The following is a 16,052-nucleotide window of genomic DNA, read 5'->3' as shown; positions in this document are numbered from 1 at the left end:
AAACCAAGAAAGCAAAAGAGGACTAATAGATTTTTGAACATGATGAGTATAACAAGTTATGTGTTAATGAGCCGACACTATTTCCTAATGCCAACTGGCTATGCAGTGAGATCCTTGACTATAAAGTACATATCTTAACAGTCACATGACCACTACAATAAAACATCATTTCTTTAGTGTTGCTCTGTTTGTTGCTGGTTCATTCCATATACAATATTTCCTCAGACACAAGGCGTGTTCCCTGGCATCTCTCAGACTGTTGTGGCTTCTCTGTGGTTCCCCTAGACATGCGTATGTATCATGAGCTGATGAAGGGTTCTGATAAACCACACACTCTAAGTGTCACCATACAGGTAATTAATCCTGCATTAAAGGGGAACTAAACTTAACAAAGAAATAGAATAAAAATGCTGCAAGTTATGTTTGTGGTTCTGTACCAACCCAAGGCAACCGCAGACCTTAAGCAGGGAAGATCTGAGCCTCTCAACATGTTCCTTTTGGCTCCCTATGTTCTCAACGTCCTTTGTGCTAGTGTCAGTTATCTGACTTTATTTCTTAGGAAAACTAAACCCTAAAAGGATACTGTCATGGGAAAAAAATGTTTTTTTCAAAACGCATCAATGCTGCTCCAGCAGAATTCTGTACTGAAATCTGTATCTCAAAAGAGCAAACAGATTTTTTAATATTTTTAAAATTTTTAATTTTGAAATCTGACATGGAGCTAGACATATTTTCAGTTTCCCAGCTGCCCCCAGTCATGTGACTTGTGCTCTGATAAACTTCAGTCACTCTTTACTGCTGTACTGCAAGTTGGAGTAATAATCACACCCTCCATTTTCCCCCCCAGCAGCCTAACAACAGAATAATGGGAAGGTAACCAAATAGCAGCTCTCTAAAGCTGACCATAGACGCAAAGATCCGATCGTACAAATCCTCGATTCATACGATTTTCGGAGTGTCCCGACATTTATCTTGACATGCCGATCGGCCGTTCAGTCATTCATATCTCTGCATGTATTGCCAATCTAACGATCTTCAGTGGGAGACTGATCTGTTCTTTACTGCTTTGTTTGATTTGAATGGTTAGTGGCAGGTTGGGAGATGAGGACGTATGATCGTTCATCCGATATTGCAGGGAAATCTTTGCGTCTGTGACCAGCTTAACACAAGATAACAGCTGACGCACAAGATAGTGAATATATATAAAATAAATGTCACAATGTAAGGCTGAGGCTAATTAGTAAATAACTATTGGTGCATGTCAAATCAGAAATCAGCACAATTAGCATTAGAATTTAATAATCAGCCCTATAGCATCAACAACCGCTCAAAGCACACTGAGCATGTGCGTGTCGCAGACACTCCTAACAAAATCCAAAATGGGAAACTCCTGTGGCAACCTTGAGTGCCTGAATCATTACTGCTATAGAGAGGCTGAACCTTTAGACTGGTTCAATAAATTCAGTATAAAATTTGATATTTCTAGCCATATACATTTTTAAAGTTTTGTTCTCCTTTAACTTTGATGGCCTGGATCATTATTATTATAGGAATACTGAACTTTTTAGGCTGGTGCAGTAAGTACAGTATATATTTCATTAATATGCTTACTCGATCAATCTGGTATGTTGAAGATGCCTCAAAATCTCTATATGAGAAAATCTTAATGCATTAGGGAAAATGACAGAGGTACACAAGTGTGATATTATGTATAGGACGATTGCCATGGAACAGCTTAAAACATGTTGTGCTATTTTCCTTTATCCATTCAGGGTACAAAGCTACAGACTCTTTCTGGTGAAACACCCACAGTGTCCCTGCAGCTGCTGCTCTTCAGATCTGAGGTGAGAGGATGCCCTTGAACTAATTAAGAGCAAAAGGGTCAACATAGCAGAAAAAAGACTGGATTAAGGTGTGGGCTGAAAGGGAAAAAATGGATAGAGAGAGATATTTCACAGTTCACACAGTAACTACCTGAGGTCAAAGACACCTGATGGGATAGGTCATTTATGTGTATAGATGCTGTTTTTTAGGTTAACAAAAGAAAACAGCATATTTCAGAGATGTTTATAGATACCTGGAATAGATTTATGGTAGATACGGGAGGAACATTTTCTGCAAATTAAAGGACACACGCAAAGACATACATTTTATATGCTGAAATGGTCAAATTGATCCTGAGAGTTGTTATTCTGCCATTGCTTTATTTAGTTTGAGAATATACAGTCTCTTTCTACTAAATGGATAATAATCATGATATGCGAGTTACGTAACGTGCACATGGAGGAAATCATGGGAACAAAATTGAAGAGACGATGATTAGATTTTAGGTTGTATAAATGATAATCTTCTGCGCCAAGCAGTACAGGTTTTTTAGGATGACAAACAATGCAAAGCTTTTACCCAATACACAAATAAGGAGGACACCTGGGGAATAGCGATCATAAGTGGGATTAACAACAAAGCTCCACATTTAAAATGTATAAGCAACGACAAATTACTATGGGAAGGCCGGGATATCAGTTTGTATGCAGCTGGGATGAAGCTTTGCAAACAGAGGATTCATGGTTTTTTTGATGGATTAAAACACTGTCACTGTTCTAGAAATAATCACTTTCTGCTTGCTGCCCTGTGTTGTCCTGCAGACAGCTGCAGTCAGGGTCTGACTCTTGCAAATGCATGACATGCCACCTTTTCCAGCATTTCCAGGCAGGACAAAAATTGCCTGAAAGAGCTAACATTACTGTGGGTAGGTTACTGGGTGAACGTTTTTGATGGACTTTTCATTAGAATTAATATAATGCAATAAAGAAAACTATACATAGAAGGAATTCAGGTTGCATGAATTTAAATGTTTCCTTTTGCCGTCATTTATTTTTTTATAATTGACTTTATTGCTTTCCTAAATATTTATTCCTTTTTTTTTTTTTTTTGCTCATTTGGCTTATTTCTGCATTCTTCTTTTATTGTCTTACGTTCCTTTTCATATCACAGCCCAAAAGCATGAAGCAGGGCAATATGGACAAAGCTTCTTCCTAATTTCCCTCGTGATGTGGTTCTGAAATATAAAGAAGAGGCAGGGGCTCCTGTTGAATTATTCAGGGGTCTCACGCCCCCAAGCAGCAATAAATAACCTTCTCCCTACACTAATGTCTCTCACTGAATTAATTCAGTGTTAGTGTTCCCCTGCTACATGGCCCCATCCGATGGCAGTCTGTAACAGCATATTATTGTAATATTGATTCCTGCAACAGGCAGTTTCCTCACAGATCATGCAAAGTGCTTTACAAATGAATGCACCCATAACAGTTTCTCTCTTGTGATTATGATTTGTCTTAAACAAGGTAGTGAACAAAATTCAAAGAGGGTTTTAAGAGAAAATAAATGTGAGAGTACACAAAACTGTCCCTTTAATTTAAATACATTTTTAGTATGATGTAGAAAGTGATATTCTGAGACAATATGCAACTGGTGCTTATTTGTTATTATTTGTGTTTTCTATGCTATTCTGCTTATTATTTAGCAGCTCTCCAGTTTGCGAGCAGTTTGCACTTTCAGAAATCTGATTGCTAGGGTCCAAGTAACCCTAGCAACCATGCATTAATATAAATAAGAGACTGGGATATAAATAGCAGAGGTCCTGAATAGAAAGATGAGTTATAAAAAGTAGCAATAACTATACATTTGTAGCCTTACAGAACATTTGTTTTTAGATGGGGTCAGCTTTCAATTTGAAAGCTGGGAACAGTCAGAAGAAGCAGATAAATTATTTAAAAACGATAAAAAAAAAACGAAAGCCAATTAAAAGGTTGCTTAGAATTAGCCATTCTACAACATACTAAAAGTTAAGTTAAAGGTGAGCCACCCTGGGGCCCAGATTACTCTATATTGCTTTGTGTTATCTTGTGAAATGCTTTGCGCCAGGCCCAGTGGACTAAAGTAATATAGGGAACATGTATTTAACACATGGTCAAAGACAGGTAGTATGTGCTGGGCCCTGAGCATCATGGTGTGCTATGCACTAAAGCAGGCAAGTAAATAGATAGACAGCAGACCCAGCAGCTGCTGGGGTGACATGGCTTAGATGGGATCCTGGCCAATGCTTAGTTTAATGTTAAGTGTGCAAACAGTTCACCTTTGTGGCCAATAACATGTAGTTATACCACAGAATTAAACATTGCACAAGTAGTGAATACAGGCACAGGCATATGACATTAGGGTCTTCTGTCTGTAATAAAAACACAGGACTATTTTCTTCGGTGAAAACGCCCGGAAGGTCATATAAGGAAACGAGAAGCTGGAGAATAAACCAGTGGAAACAATGGCGATGTATAGGAATTAATGCAGGATAAATTCTGTTTTTCTTTTCCCATGATAACAGAAGCCTGATCTGGGCAACATATGCAAACGCACACTTACACATCACTCAGCACACAATCAAAAAGCCCTCCCAGTCTCCAGTCATTAGATTCTATTACTATCTAATGCTCCAATTTTCAGTAACTGCACGGAACTAGACAGGGTCACAGATTAGCCGTTTTACTGCAGTGTGCTCTGCACATATGCCAGGACAAGAAAACACACATTACCTAGTACATGGATTTTGTACTATAAATTTCTGCATATTGTTTTCTATAATCTTCTTTTCCACCTCATAAATTTATAATTTTTTTCCTTGTACCTAGTTCCCAGAGTTCTTTCTAAGACCAGTAGAACTAGAGCCTGGACTGACTTTAGAACACAATCATTCGCCAAAACCTACTCAAGAGATCCCTGTTTCCACAACTAACAAGAGGGAGCAGGTGAGTTGTCATCACTCTTAGTGCACAAATAATTATTGTATAACTGATTGACAGCCATGAAGCCCACTATTGTATCCTTAGAGACAGGTGGCCTGAGAGTTTTCTGTATATAGAGAGAAAATGCATGCTGCAAATTGGCCAGTAATTTAATTATACTGATAGTAGTACTGCATAATGGTATATACTGAGATGTTAATTATAATAATTATTCCATGATGCCCAGTTCTGTATACGGAGAGATAGTTGTGCATGTTGGGCTGTACTGCCCAACATATTGGCTATATCAGATTTGCAATGACAGAGACAGAGTATGCAGGATATTGATGTTGTTGAACAACGGGAAATGTGATTGGAAAATGTACAGAAATATATATACTGAAGGGAATAAGATGAGCCATGGTAAAGTATTAGGGCATTAGAGATGCTGCAATCACTGAGAGCAGTTATGTTCTTTGGCGTTTGTTTGTCCCTATGGTTGGATTATTCCTCAAAAGGAAAGGATAAAAGCAGGGGATGAAAGGACAAACAGAGCTGCTGTTTAGCTTATCTTCAATGCACAGTGGTAAACTGCACGTGTATGTAAAGACCGCTGAGACTGCTCATTTACCACTGTGAGACTGAACTAAAACATGTTTGTTTGTATACAAAGGCCACTGGGAGTTCTCTGCTTGAGCTGCATCCATGGTTGTGCCAATATAGTGGTTGGAAACTGATTTATCTGGAATTATGACTCTCTTTCTACATACCTGTCTATTCATTATCTTAACCTATCAATCTATCTATCTATATATCTATCTTTCTATCTATCTATCTATCTATCTATCTATCTATCTATCTATCTATCTATCTATCATCTATCTATCTATCATCTATCTATCATCTCTATGACAGATCCAGTTGGCCATGCTGTTTAATTGTGTGTGTTTGTATAATAACACAGAAATAAATATAACTCTACATGTATCTGTCTATCTCAGGGGAGCAGATCCTGCAGCCCATCATCCCCATTCTAAACATCGCCTACTAATGAGTCTAGGTTATCTCTCTCTTGGACTACTTTTTATGTGGGTGGGGGCAGTAGGGCACATACTAAGGTGAAATTATGAGAGTCCGGCTAAGGTTTGGGGATAACACAGGCACATTCATTCGTTCAAAGGCAATGAGGTATCACTAACCTTTTAATAAACAAAGCAAAGCACTGCTCTTTAAACATGTCTAAATGGCTTAAGGTGGCCATACACGGGCCAATAAAAGCTGCCGACAGACCGTGTCGGCAGCTTATTGGCCCGTGTATGGGGCCCCCCGACGGGCTTCACCGATCGAGATCTGGCCAAAAGTCGGCCAGATCTCGATCGGATGGGACAAAAAATCCCGTTGGATCGCGGCCGCATCTATTCGTTGATGCTGTCCCGCGATCCGCCCGCCCGTTAGGCATCGTTAGGATCGGATATTGCTCACCTCAAGGTGGGCATATCGGAGGGAGATCCGCTCGTTTGGCGACATCGCCAAACGAGCGGATCTCTCCATGTATGGCCACCTTAAGTAATACATTGTTCTGTCTGAGAATTTATGGCTTTGTTTAGTATAAAGAAATGTAATAACTGATCTTGCAATTTTATTACTAGCAATAATCTGCAAAAAGATATAGGCGGTGTTTAGATCAGGGTGGTATTTGCACTGCACAAAGTAGGGCTAATTACTGTATGTAAGGCTAAGCCATCTCAATGGATGCAGTGCGTGCTTGGAATGTTTCATTCCCATGGGAGCCTTTATCTAAAATGTAGCCTCTGTAGATCTCTTTCATATGTTTGAAAAAAAATCAAATGATTTGCACATCAAGACACGAACAGAGCAGAAAGGAAGAAGCAAGAACAATGTGATTCTTTTGCATGAAAATATGTTGCTAGGCAAACAAAAAAAATCTATTGCTTTCCATTAGAGATTCTATTATTAACACCCTGAATCTTATTCTTGCAAATGTACTTTTTTTTAACCCAAAGAAACACTCCAATTTGATCAAATTCTTGGATATCTTTATGAAGATTTGGTGCCCCTACATATATTTTTATCTGGGTATTATGCAGGCCAGTAGGAATTAGTATTGTGTATCCAGTATTTTCTGACACACTATGAAAAGAGATCACTGCCCTGGGACCCCTTCGTTTATTTAAAGCATTGCTTATGTGAGTAAGTATGCACAGAGTTATGTCTCCCCAGGGAGTGATCTGGTATAATAGATATTGTGGCAATAATGAGGGAGAGATTTATTAGGGGACAGGAATGAGGGGGAGCACTTGGGAAGTACAATGGGCATGGTGAGAGTGCTGTGGGAACAATCATAGTGAATTCTCAATGAGACCATGAAATGTACCACTTAATATGCCACTATTCAAATATGTTTAATTATTTCTCATTTCTGTGATATACTTCAATTGTAAAGATCAGCCCATATATATATATATATATATATATATATATATATATATATATATATATATATATATATATATATATATATATTGTAACAAAAAACCGCACTCACAGGACTTAAAAAAAAAAGCCGCAAAGGCTGTGATTTATTGATCCGACGTTTCGGCTACAACTCTAGCCGTCCTCAGGAAGAGTTTTTTTCTTCCTGAGGACGGCTAGAGTTGTAGCCGAAACGTCGGATCAATAAATCACAGCCTTTGCGGCTTTTTTTTGAAGTCCTGTGAGTGCGGTTTTTTGTTACAATATATTACTATTTGTTTGCCAGCACCTGGGCAGTTACTGACAGGGAAGGTGTGCACCTCTTTGGACTTTTTATATATATATATATATATATATATATATATATATATATATATATATATATATATATATATGTGTGTGTAAGTAAACTTGGTGCACTCAGCAAATAAATCTCCAATGCCTGTGTGCTGGTTCAAATAATTATATTAACTCCCAGATTGTGCACGTATTACAGTGGTATTACTTAATAGGATCTTTGATTGGGCTTACCATCTTGATAATAAAGTTTTGTGTTGAAACCGAACAACAATCTACAGGTACACACCTTATACAATTGCACTGGATAGATAAGATTCATCAAAGAATATTGCATAACTCACACCCACTGCTCAAAAGCACAATGAAGGTTTGGGACCTGGTGAAACGAAACCCCAAAATAAAGTCCTTTCCCTCTCCACTTACGCCAATTACAAATAACCCAGCATTTCTGGCGCACTATGGCCTAATGCTTTTAATGAGTGGTAATGGATGGACACTTACAATTTACACACGTGATGGAGAGAGACCAACTTGTTAGCTTAGATCTACTTAGGCAAGCCAGACCCAATGAGGTCCTTCAGAATTACAAATATTATCATCTTAAACATTTCTTCACCTACTTGGGTGGTAATAAAACCTTGGCCAGGCAACTTACCGCATTTGAAATTTTATGCAATAAAGCTAGCCCTCCGAAACATACGATATCACTAATATAAGATTTGTTAGGCCTAAAAGCTGAGAAGAAGCAATTGCCATTCATAAAAGCATGGATAAGGGACCTAGGTCTGGAAATCTCAGAGGATACATGCAGAAAGGGAATAGCTAATCTAATGTTTAGCTCAAGATGTTGTAAAATCCAAGAGCTAAACTATAAAATTCTGAGCAGATGGTATTACACACCCCTTAAGCTGAGCCAGATTTACCCTGCTGTAAGTAATATATGTTAGAGATGCAACCTTTCTCAAGAAAGGTTCCTGTGAGGAACCGAAACGTTGGATTAATAAACCTGATCATTTTCACTATAGCAACCATTTGACCTTTTATGAAAATCCTGAGAGTGCCAGCACCTTGGACGGTGTTTTTTGCCTAGAGCACCCAGGTGTTTATATCTTCTTCAAGGTGTGCAGCCTGCACCCACTGCTATATATATATATCTCACATCTTACTGAGAATCTCATTATTTCATGCCTTCCACAAACCTAATTAATTTTGTTTCTGACACATTGCCTCCATATTTTCCTCTTCCTTTTCATATCTGGGATCTAAATTCTTCTTAGGGTTCTATGGGGGAATGTCATCCATTGTCAGCAGTGTTATTCCATATATTCCTAGTATTATTTTTTATATGCCCTTACCCTAGTATTGTGTCAAATACTCCTGTTATTTTTTTATTCTGCTGCTATAAACAAAGGTATATAGGAGTCCATTGGAGAGCTCTCCATGCCCCCACAAGACATTTTCTGAACTGCTGTCAATAGCCATATCCTCTTTGTTAACAATTTAGAGCTCTCTGGTGGATTGCATTTGCTTTTATCAGCAAAATCAATGACATGTACGTAAATGAGATATTTTACTGTTGGTTTTATTATTTAATATGCAAGAGCTTTACTAATTAAAATAAATGACAGTACTTAATTTAATTTGCCATTATGTAGTGTCTAGTTCAATAGTCTCTCCCAGGCAGAGTATCTTGAGACAACATTCTACAACAACCTATAGCCCACTTTCTAAATTCAATTGAAATGAATGGTGAGACAGAGAATCGTGTATAGGTAAAATCCATGCATATTTTGTAGGTGTGGTTCGGAGCTTGTGCAGGCTATCCGAGATCACAGGGGTCAAATTCACTAGTCTCATCAGAAAAGGAGGGGGAGGCATATATTTGTTATTATATTATATTTTAAGTCAGACGCCCCTAGGCCTGCTGTCTTTGTTTGCCACATCCCCATCTCTTTATTTGTACAAATTTTCAGAGCAATGAGGATTGGTGCACAGGAATTTTAAAAATATTATTGTATCTCCTGCACATCCCCAGTGTTTTTGAACCAATGTGTTTGTGGTTGGGCAGCATGCCGCACCCTAAAATCCTGCCGCCCTAGGCCTGGGCCTTGTGGCCTTTCCACAAATCCTGGCCTGGATTCGGCAGTTTATCTGACTGTGTGTGGGGTCTTCTGACAGACCCCCCCTGATCCATAGGCCAAAAATTGGGCAGATACTGATTGGGCAGATTTTTACTGCGATCAAGGACCACATCGGCTAGTTAATGCAGTCCTACGACCCGTCGACGCCTATTTGCTTAGTTGTAATCCGATTGTTGGACCCTAGGGGGAACATTTGGATTAACCCAATATCGCCCTGCTGTTAGTAGGCATATCGGGTTCAGATCCGCTCATTTGGTGACCTGCCAAACAAGCGGATCTAACAGTGTATAGCTACCTTTACACTATCAGGCAGATTTATGAAATTTCTTTATTTTTTTGATCAACTAGTATTGCTGGTAACTGCTTGGTAAAACAAACCACCAACATACATTGCATTTATTGTAATGTAATGGTTGATATTTTCCTGGGACTTAGTGATTCAGAGAGTCGTTAATGTCAATAAACTGACTATTTCACATAAAGTAATGTGAATGCTCAAACAATTCTGCCATATTGATAAACTGATCAAAGCAGTAAATGTGGCAGTTCCTGAAAAACTTTTTGAAAAAGTGTTCATACAAACACTTCATAGAAGTTAGAAAAGCTGCCGTGTAATGCATTTTTCAGTGTGCACAGGCTGTCAGATTTATCTTTTGATTCACAAAACTGGTGTAAAATGGAATGAAAGTAAGAAAATTAATGGTGTAACACTTTTATAGAAAGAACATTGTATTCACTAATTTGGTGCATGTACATTTTGGCATTACCTTGCACCTTCATCATTTGGGAATACCATTTATGTTTTTTTTATGATGTAAAAGGAAATAAAGTGTTGTTCAGACCTTTATTAATTTGGCTGCACAACCCCCTAAGCCAACTTCCCTAAATACAATAATTCTGCTGTGTGTGTATATATATATATATATATATATATATATATATATATATATATATATATATACCTTTTTTAAAGGGTTAAGGCCATACATATACAGATAAAATCATAGAAAAGAAAGTTTCATGCTGGGTGTGCTTGCTGGGCCCCAAATCCAGACCAGACAGGTTAAAAAATGTAATCTGCTAATGTACAATGTCGGACAGTTCATGGAACCTGGGCAGATGAAGAGCCACAGCTGCTTCAATTGTTAGTGCACTTTGCAGAAATGATTGTAATAATAGAAAGTCAGCCATTAAATGTGTGGCTCCACATACGGTCTCTTATTTCTTCAACCAATGGGCCCATTAGTCTGAGAGCACAATAGATTGCCCTGTATAAGGCACCTTTAGTTCACCTTCACCAAAAAAAATAATTCTGTTTTTCTAAGATAGAAATTGTATTTTTCATCATCTTATATTTCCCAGTAGCAGTTTAGTGGGAGATCGGGCTGATTCTCTAAACTGTTTCTTTTTGATACATGATTCCTACTGATCATGCTCTATTACAGTTGATACATTATTTGCTGACATTGCTTTGATACTGCTGAAAATCTATCAATTCATAGTAAATTGAGTTTGAGTTTGAGTAAATCAGATTTGGAATAAAAGTGTTTGAAAGGTAAGCTGCCCCTTTAAATGTCTCGCAGTGCACCAAGTGCAGCAGAATGGTGTCCTGCAGTTTCTCAGTACAGACAGAGAGGCAGAGCACAGGTTGGATCTCAGGCTCATTCTTTCCTCCTCTTCCTCCTCCTCCTCCTGGTGACAGTTTCCAAGGGGATTTCATGTTGTAGCAACCTGACTGCATAGTGGGAAGTTAAAAAAGTGAGAAAAATGCATAAAGGAGAAATCCAAGTTGGGAAGAAGAGGAGATGGTGTAAATAATCCAGAAAGGGAAAAATACAGTCCAGCCAAACAAGGGGAAAAGCACAAGAGAATCAGGCAGGTGGCCAGCTCTACACAAATTCCTTCCAGTAGGATTTTACACTGTCACTATGCACACACAAAGTGACCATCCTAAAGTGAGTATAATGGGTTGTGCTTTCTAAATCAAATAAAGGAGAGGCAGTAGGGTGTGTGTGTTTGATGCAGGAGGGTAACTGTGCAACAGCTATCTTTCCCTAGGATATTCTCTGTTTGAAGGGCTGCTCATACAGTCAACTGCGCTCAGCTAGGTTAGTGTATATACTGTATATGTCTGTCAGCAGGACTATAATCTCACTAGAATAGTGTGTGGCAGATATAGTGTATAAATGCCCTGCAGCAGGGCTAGAGTAGCATATGGCAGTCTTTCACACCCACAGTGGATGGATCTGGCACTAGCACTTCTCTCACATTTACACTGCATAACTCTATAGCAGCAGGGTTCTCTGTAATGTTAGATGTCTGCTGATAACAAAATAATAAGATGCTTTTTACATGACTAGTGCAAAGCTGTAAAAGCTGGTGCTATACAGATACATAGATGGATATGTTTATATGTGCTTAAATTAAAGGAATAGGGCTGGTTCATGTATATAACTGGTAGTAGTAGTTTACAAATCCAGGTTTACTCTGCGCAGCATCACAATCTAACTGAACTTGCTTCACACTGTCATTGTGCCTGGAACTAGCTCACTGATGGTGCAGCTATTCTAGGATTCAGGTTAAAGAATATAGTGATTGCTTATTAGTAATATAGATTATTATGGCACATATAATAGTATAGACCAGGACCATTACTCGTACACCTCTCATAGCTACAGTATATACACTACAGGTCTCTTTAGGCTGCTGGTATAACCTGGGAACATTACTGGCTCTCACTGGGGTACTGTTTATGCGTGGAACACCATCATCTTGCCCTAGGATATTGTGCAGGCCTAGGAGCACAACTGCTTTTCCTTGATGGATAGTTTTTACAGACCATACTCTTCCTCTGTAAGTATTATAATACATAGCAAATGTAGAAAACAATGCAATGTGACTGTTACTGTAACAAAGACTTTGATATTTAGTTAAATGAAATTAAATGTTGCTGATTTTTGTTGGGAAGACTCAAAGTATGTTCCAAATAGCATTATTAAAATGTGTTTAGTGGTGTACCTTTATCAATATAAAGATAACTGAATTCCACCTGGGTGACTTTTTACAGCGGTAGCTTTGCAAAGTGACCTGCAGAAATCCATTGTAGTAAGAAGCAGTGCATTGGAAAGAGAAGTGAAAAAGATTCTGCTGTTTTTCACATATTTGGATATTATACTGTAATTTCCACCTTCAGTGTCTGTTTGAAACAATTATCTTTTTGTTGTAATGTTAAAAACTAAAACAAATTCTGCAAAGTGATGGATAATTGGCATAAACATTACACCTCTAATGCTTTGCTTCAAGAACAAAATCCAGCCAGCAGGTGTAAATTGGAAGTAAGTTGTGAACTTTCTCTGAAATATTTGTGAGTTTAACTTTTTCCTGGTATAAAAATACATGTACATAAGTCTTATCAACAGTTTCATAGGATTTTCTTCCCCCAGGGAATATCCTGCTATGTTTTGCAATAGCTGTGCCAGGAACAGTCTTATTTAAGTGTAGAATGTTAACACTTATTTTAACATTCATATATTTTGAGAATATATCATTAGCCTTTATTTACATAGCGCACATGTTACATACTACTTTATAGAGTTTGTATCGTTCATATGAGTTCCTGGCCCAGTGCATGCATATACTCTAGGTCTGTGACCGTTAAATCTCCACGGAATTTCTAATATCTTTTCACATTCCATTAATGAATACAATATTTTAATCCTAGGAAATGTTTGCTTTGGTACAGACTGTGCTTTAGCTACAGTTTCCCTTTATAGGCAGGATATATTTTATAGATTGTTTTCTTCTCAGTTACAGAGAGATGGACCCTCTCTACCTCCTCACAATGCTCTGGCTGATATCCTACCCAACCCATGGAGTCATTCAATGCAAGCACAGCAAAAGCATTCAGATTACAATGTTCCTCTGAACAAACCACATGCAAGCCCCTATCAACAAAAGCAAAGGTAACAACCCTTCTAAATTTGAGCACTTCTATATATACTTTATCAAAAAGACAGGGACTCATAGAGAGAAAGATTTGTTCTCCACCATACTTGTCCAATGATCCCACCTGGCATATGGTTTATAATAGATATATATTTTCTGTAAATCAGAAATATAAGGTGCATATGTGGGCCAAAACTAATACAAATCAATCCTTGTCCTTTTCTCCTTGTCCTTTGTATTATTATTCTTTATGTCATGTCTTCATCTACAGTAATGATGTGGAACTCCCTGCAGACCCAGTGGTGGTGCATCAGGAACAGGTGAGCAGAGGTTGAAAGCATATTTGTACCAAAGCACAATAAGAATAAAACCAGTGATTAGCACTCTCAGAGCTTCAGCAGTTGGAAGATTCTGATACATTTTGGCTCTTAATGTTGAGCCTTAATCAGGGCAGTAAAGGCACAAAGCAATGTTGCTACTGTGAGAATTGTAGTGCGGCCTGGTGGGAACCAGGGACAGAACAAGGATAAGAAGGATAAAACACTAATCTGTTAGAAGATTAATGAAAGCTGGATGCATGGATAATTGTATCAACATAAAAAAGGGACACTGTGAGTTATCATTGGAGCATATAAATTCAAAACAAAATTGTATACAAATTATGTCTATAATGAAGTGCAATATATTTGCGCAACAGATGTGCTGTGCTTTCAGATTTAGGTCTATTTTAGATGGTTTTATGAGTCACATCATTATGTACCCCATTATTAGATTATTATTATTATTATTATTTCAGTGGCTAGTTTATATGGATATAGGTTAGGCAGAGGTAAGATTCCATTGAAACATAAGAACTCTGCCACATAAGGTCAAGCGCAGCTACAAAAAAGAAGCAGGGATTGGGTTTTAGAATGGACTGTGGGACAATAAAGGTAGTTCAGATACAAGTCACACATGTTCAAATTGCAAATGTAATATCTGTGTTTTGCAACAAAGAAATGCATTTTAGGTCTGCTCTCTAAAGGCTTCCCCATTATAGCTATGTTTGGCCTAGGGTCTGGCATAGCTAGTGGGGTCTTTACCTTTTTCCACCAGATACATATATCAAGAAAAATTAAATGCAGTTTGCTTAGTGAGTGATGCCCAGCATCCTGCTACTTCTGAGCAGTCCCTTTCTATGAGGTAAAGGCAAAGCCTGCCCTTTGCCACCAGCAGCACCTATAAGTCCTGCCAACCAAATGGATTTGGTTCGGTATTTTGCCTTGCCGAACCAAATCCAAATAGGTTCATGCGCGGCTCTTGTTTTCTCTGCCCCTCATTGATTTGCATATGCAAATTAGAGTTTATATTCAAATTGGGGCCGAATCTTTCACAAAGGATTCTGGTGTTCGGCCGAAAACAAAATAATGAAAAATCTCTAACTTTTTCACGCCACTCAAATGGATCAGCAACCCTAGGCATGTGCCTCTCCTACCTAACCTTAGTTCCGGCCCTGCTTCTGCCCTACATATGCATTTAAACAGCTGCGGAACAGTCTACCTGATACTGCCAACTGTCAGATCTGCCTCTGTGTAGCCAAATGAAAGGGATCTTTTGTTTTTTTTCTGCTTTGATATAGCTAGCTTGTACAGAATTTGTTCTCTTGACTGTATTTAAATAACTAAAGTGCTTGATGGTCCACTTGAATGCATATCAAATGCCATTGTGTAAGGTGCCTATGTAAAGTGTGGTACCCAGTACCAGATACATGGCAATCACAGCCTTTGTACATATGCGATACATCTTAGTGGCCTCCTCAAACTGATCGGTTGGAGTCACTGGGTACAATTTAATTAGTTCAACACAAACCCAGAATTTTTCCAGCAAAAAATAAGATGTATAATCCAATCAGCACCCTCTGAGAGGGGTGGTGGAGAATAATTATTTCTTGATTTCCCAACCTTTTCATAACTCCACTTCATTCTGAGCTGTCACGGTCGGCAGCCTAAATCCAGAACCTATGCTAAGCACCCTGTTCTCGACTCTTGCTTCTGCCTTTAACAGCGCCTTTCACCTCGGGAGGAGCCCTCGGCTAATCAGATGCCACCAGGTCTTATTAAGAGAGGTGCCAAGTGAAGGGTTCTGGACGAGCAAAGGGGCACGATGGTAAAGCAGAGTCTTTTGGGCAGAAGGTCACAGTAGAAGGTGTAGACGGAAAGCGTTGTCAAATCAGGCCGGGTCGGTGCAGGCCGAATACAAACAAAGTCAGACAGGCGGGGGTCAAACCGGGAAATCAATCGAGAGGAGTCAAGACAGGCACAGATCGTATTACAAACAGGCACTAACAATTTGATAGAGAAACGAGCTAAGTGGTAAATTGGTTTCCAATTGGACATTTTTTTGTTTTCTGTATTTT

The 16,052-nt window shown here is 38.5% G+C and overlaps 1 protein-coding gene across 1 annotated transcript in view; it reads left to right on the top strand.

The window, feature by feature from the left end:
- ccdc33.L (coiled-coil domain containing 33 L homeolog) overlaps positions 1 to 16,052 on the top strand; it is a 48,409-nt gene that overhangs the window by 18,928 nt on the left and 13,429 nt on the right. Inside the window, exons 11-15 of the mRNA XM_018252909.2 lie at positions 226 to 353; positions 1,773 to 1,844; positions 4,686 to 4,802; positions 13,520 to 13,674; positions 13,929 to 13,977. Of these exons, the coding sequence (XP_018108398.1) occupies positions 226 to 353; positions 1,773 to 1,844; positions 4,686 to 4,802; positions 13,520 to 13,674; positions 13,929 to 13,977 (521 nt within the window). The remainder of the gene's footprint in view (positions 1 to 225; positions 354 to 1,772; positions 1,845 to 4,685; positions 4,803 to 13,519; positions 13,675 to 13,928; positions 13,978 to 16,052) is intronic.

The sequence above is a fragment of the Xenopus laevis genome, chromosome 3L (assembly GCF_017654675.1).
Source record: "Xenopus laevis strain J_2021 chromosome 3L, Xenopus_laevis_v10.1, whole genome shotgun sequence".
Lineage (NCBI taxonomy): Eukaryota > Metazoa > Chordata > Amphibia > Anura > Pipidae > Xenopus > Xenopus laevis.
Note: the sequence above shows the minus strand (reverse complement) of the source record. Positions and strands in the feature narration are given on the sequence as shown.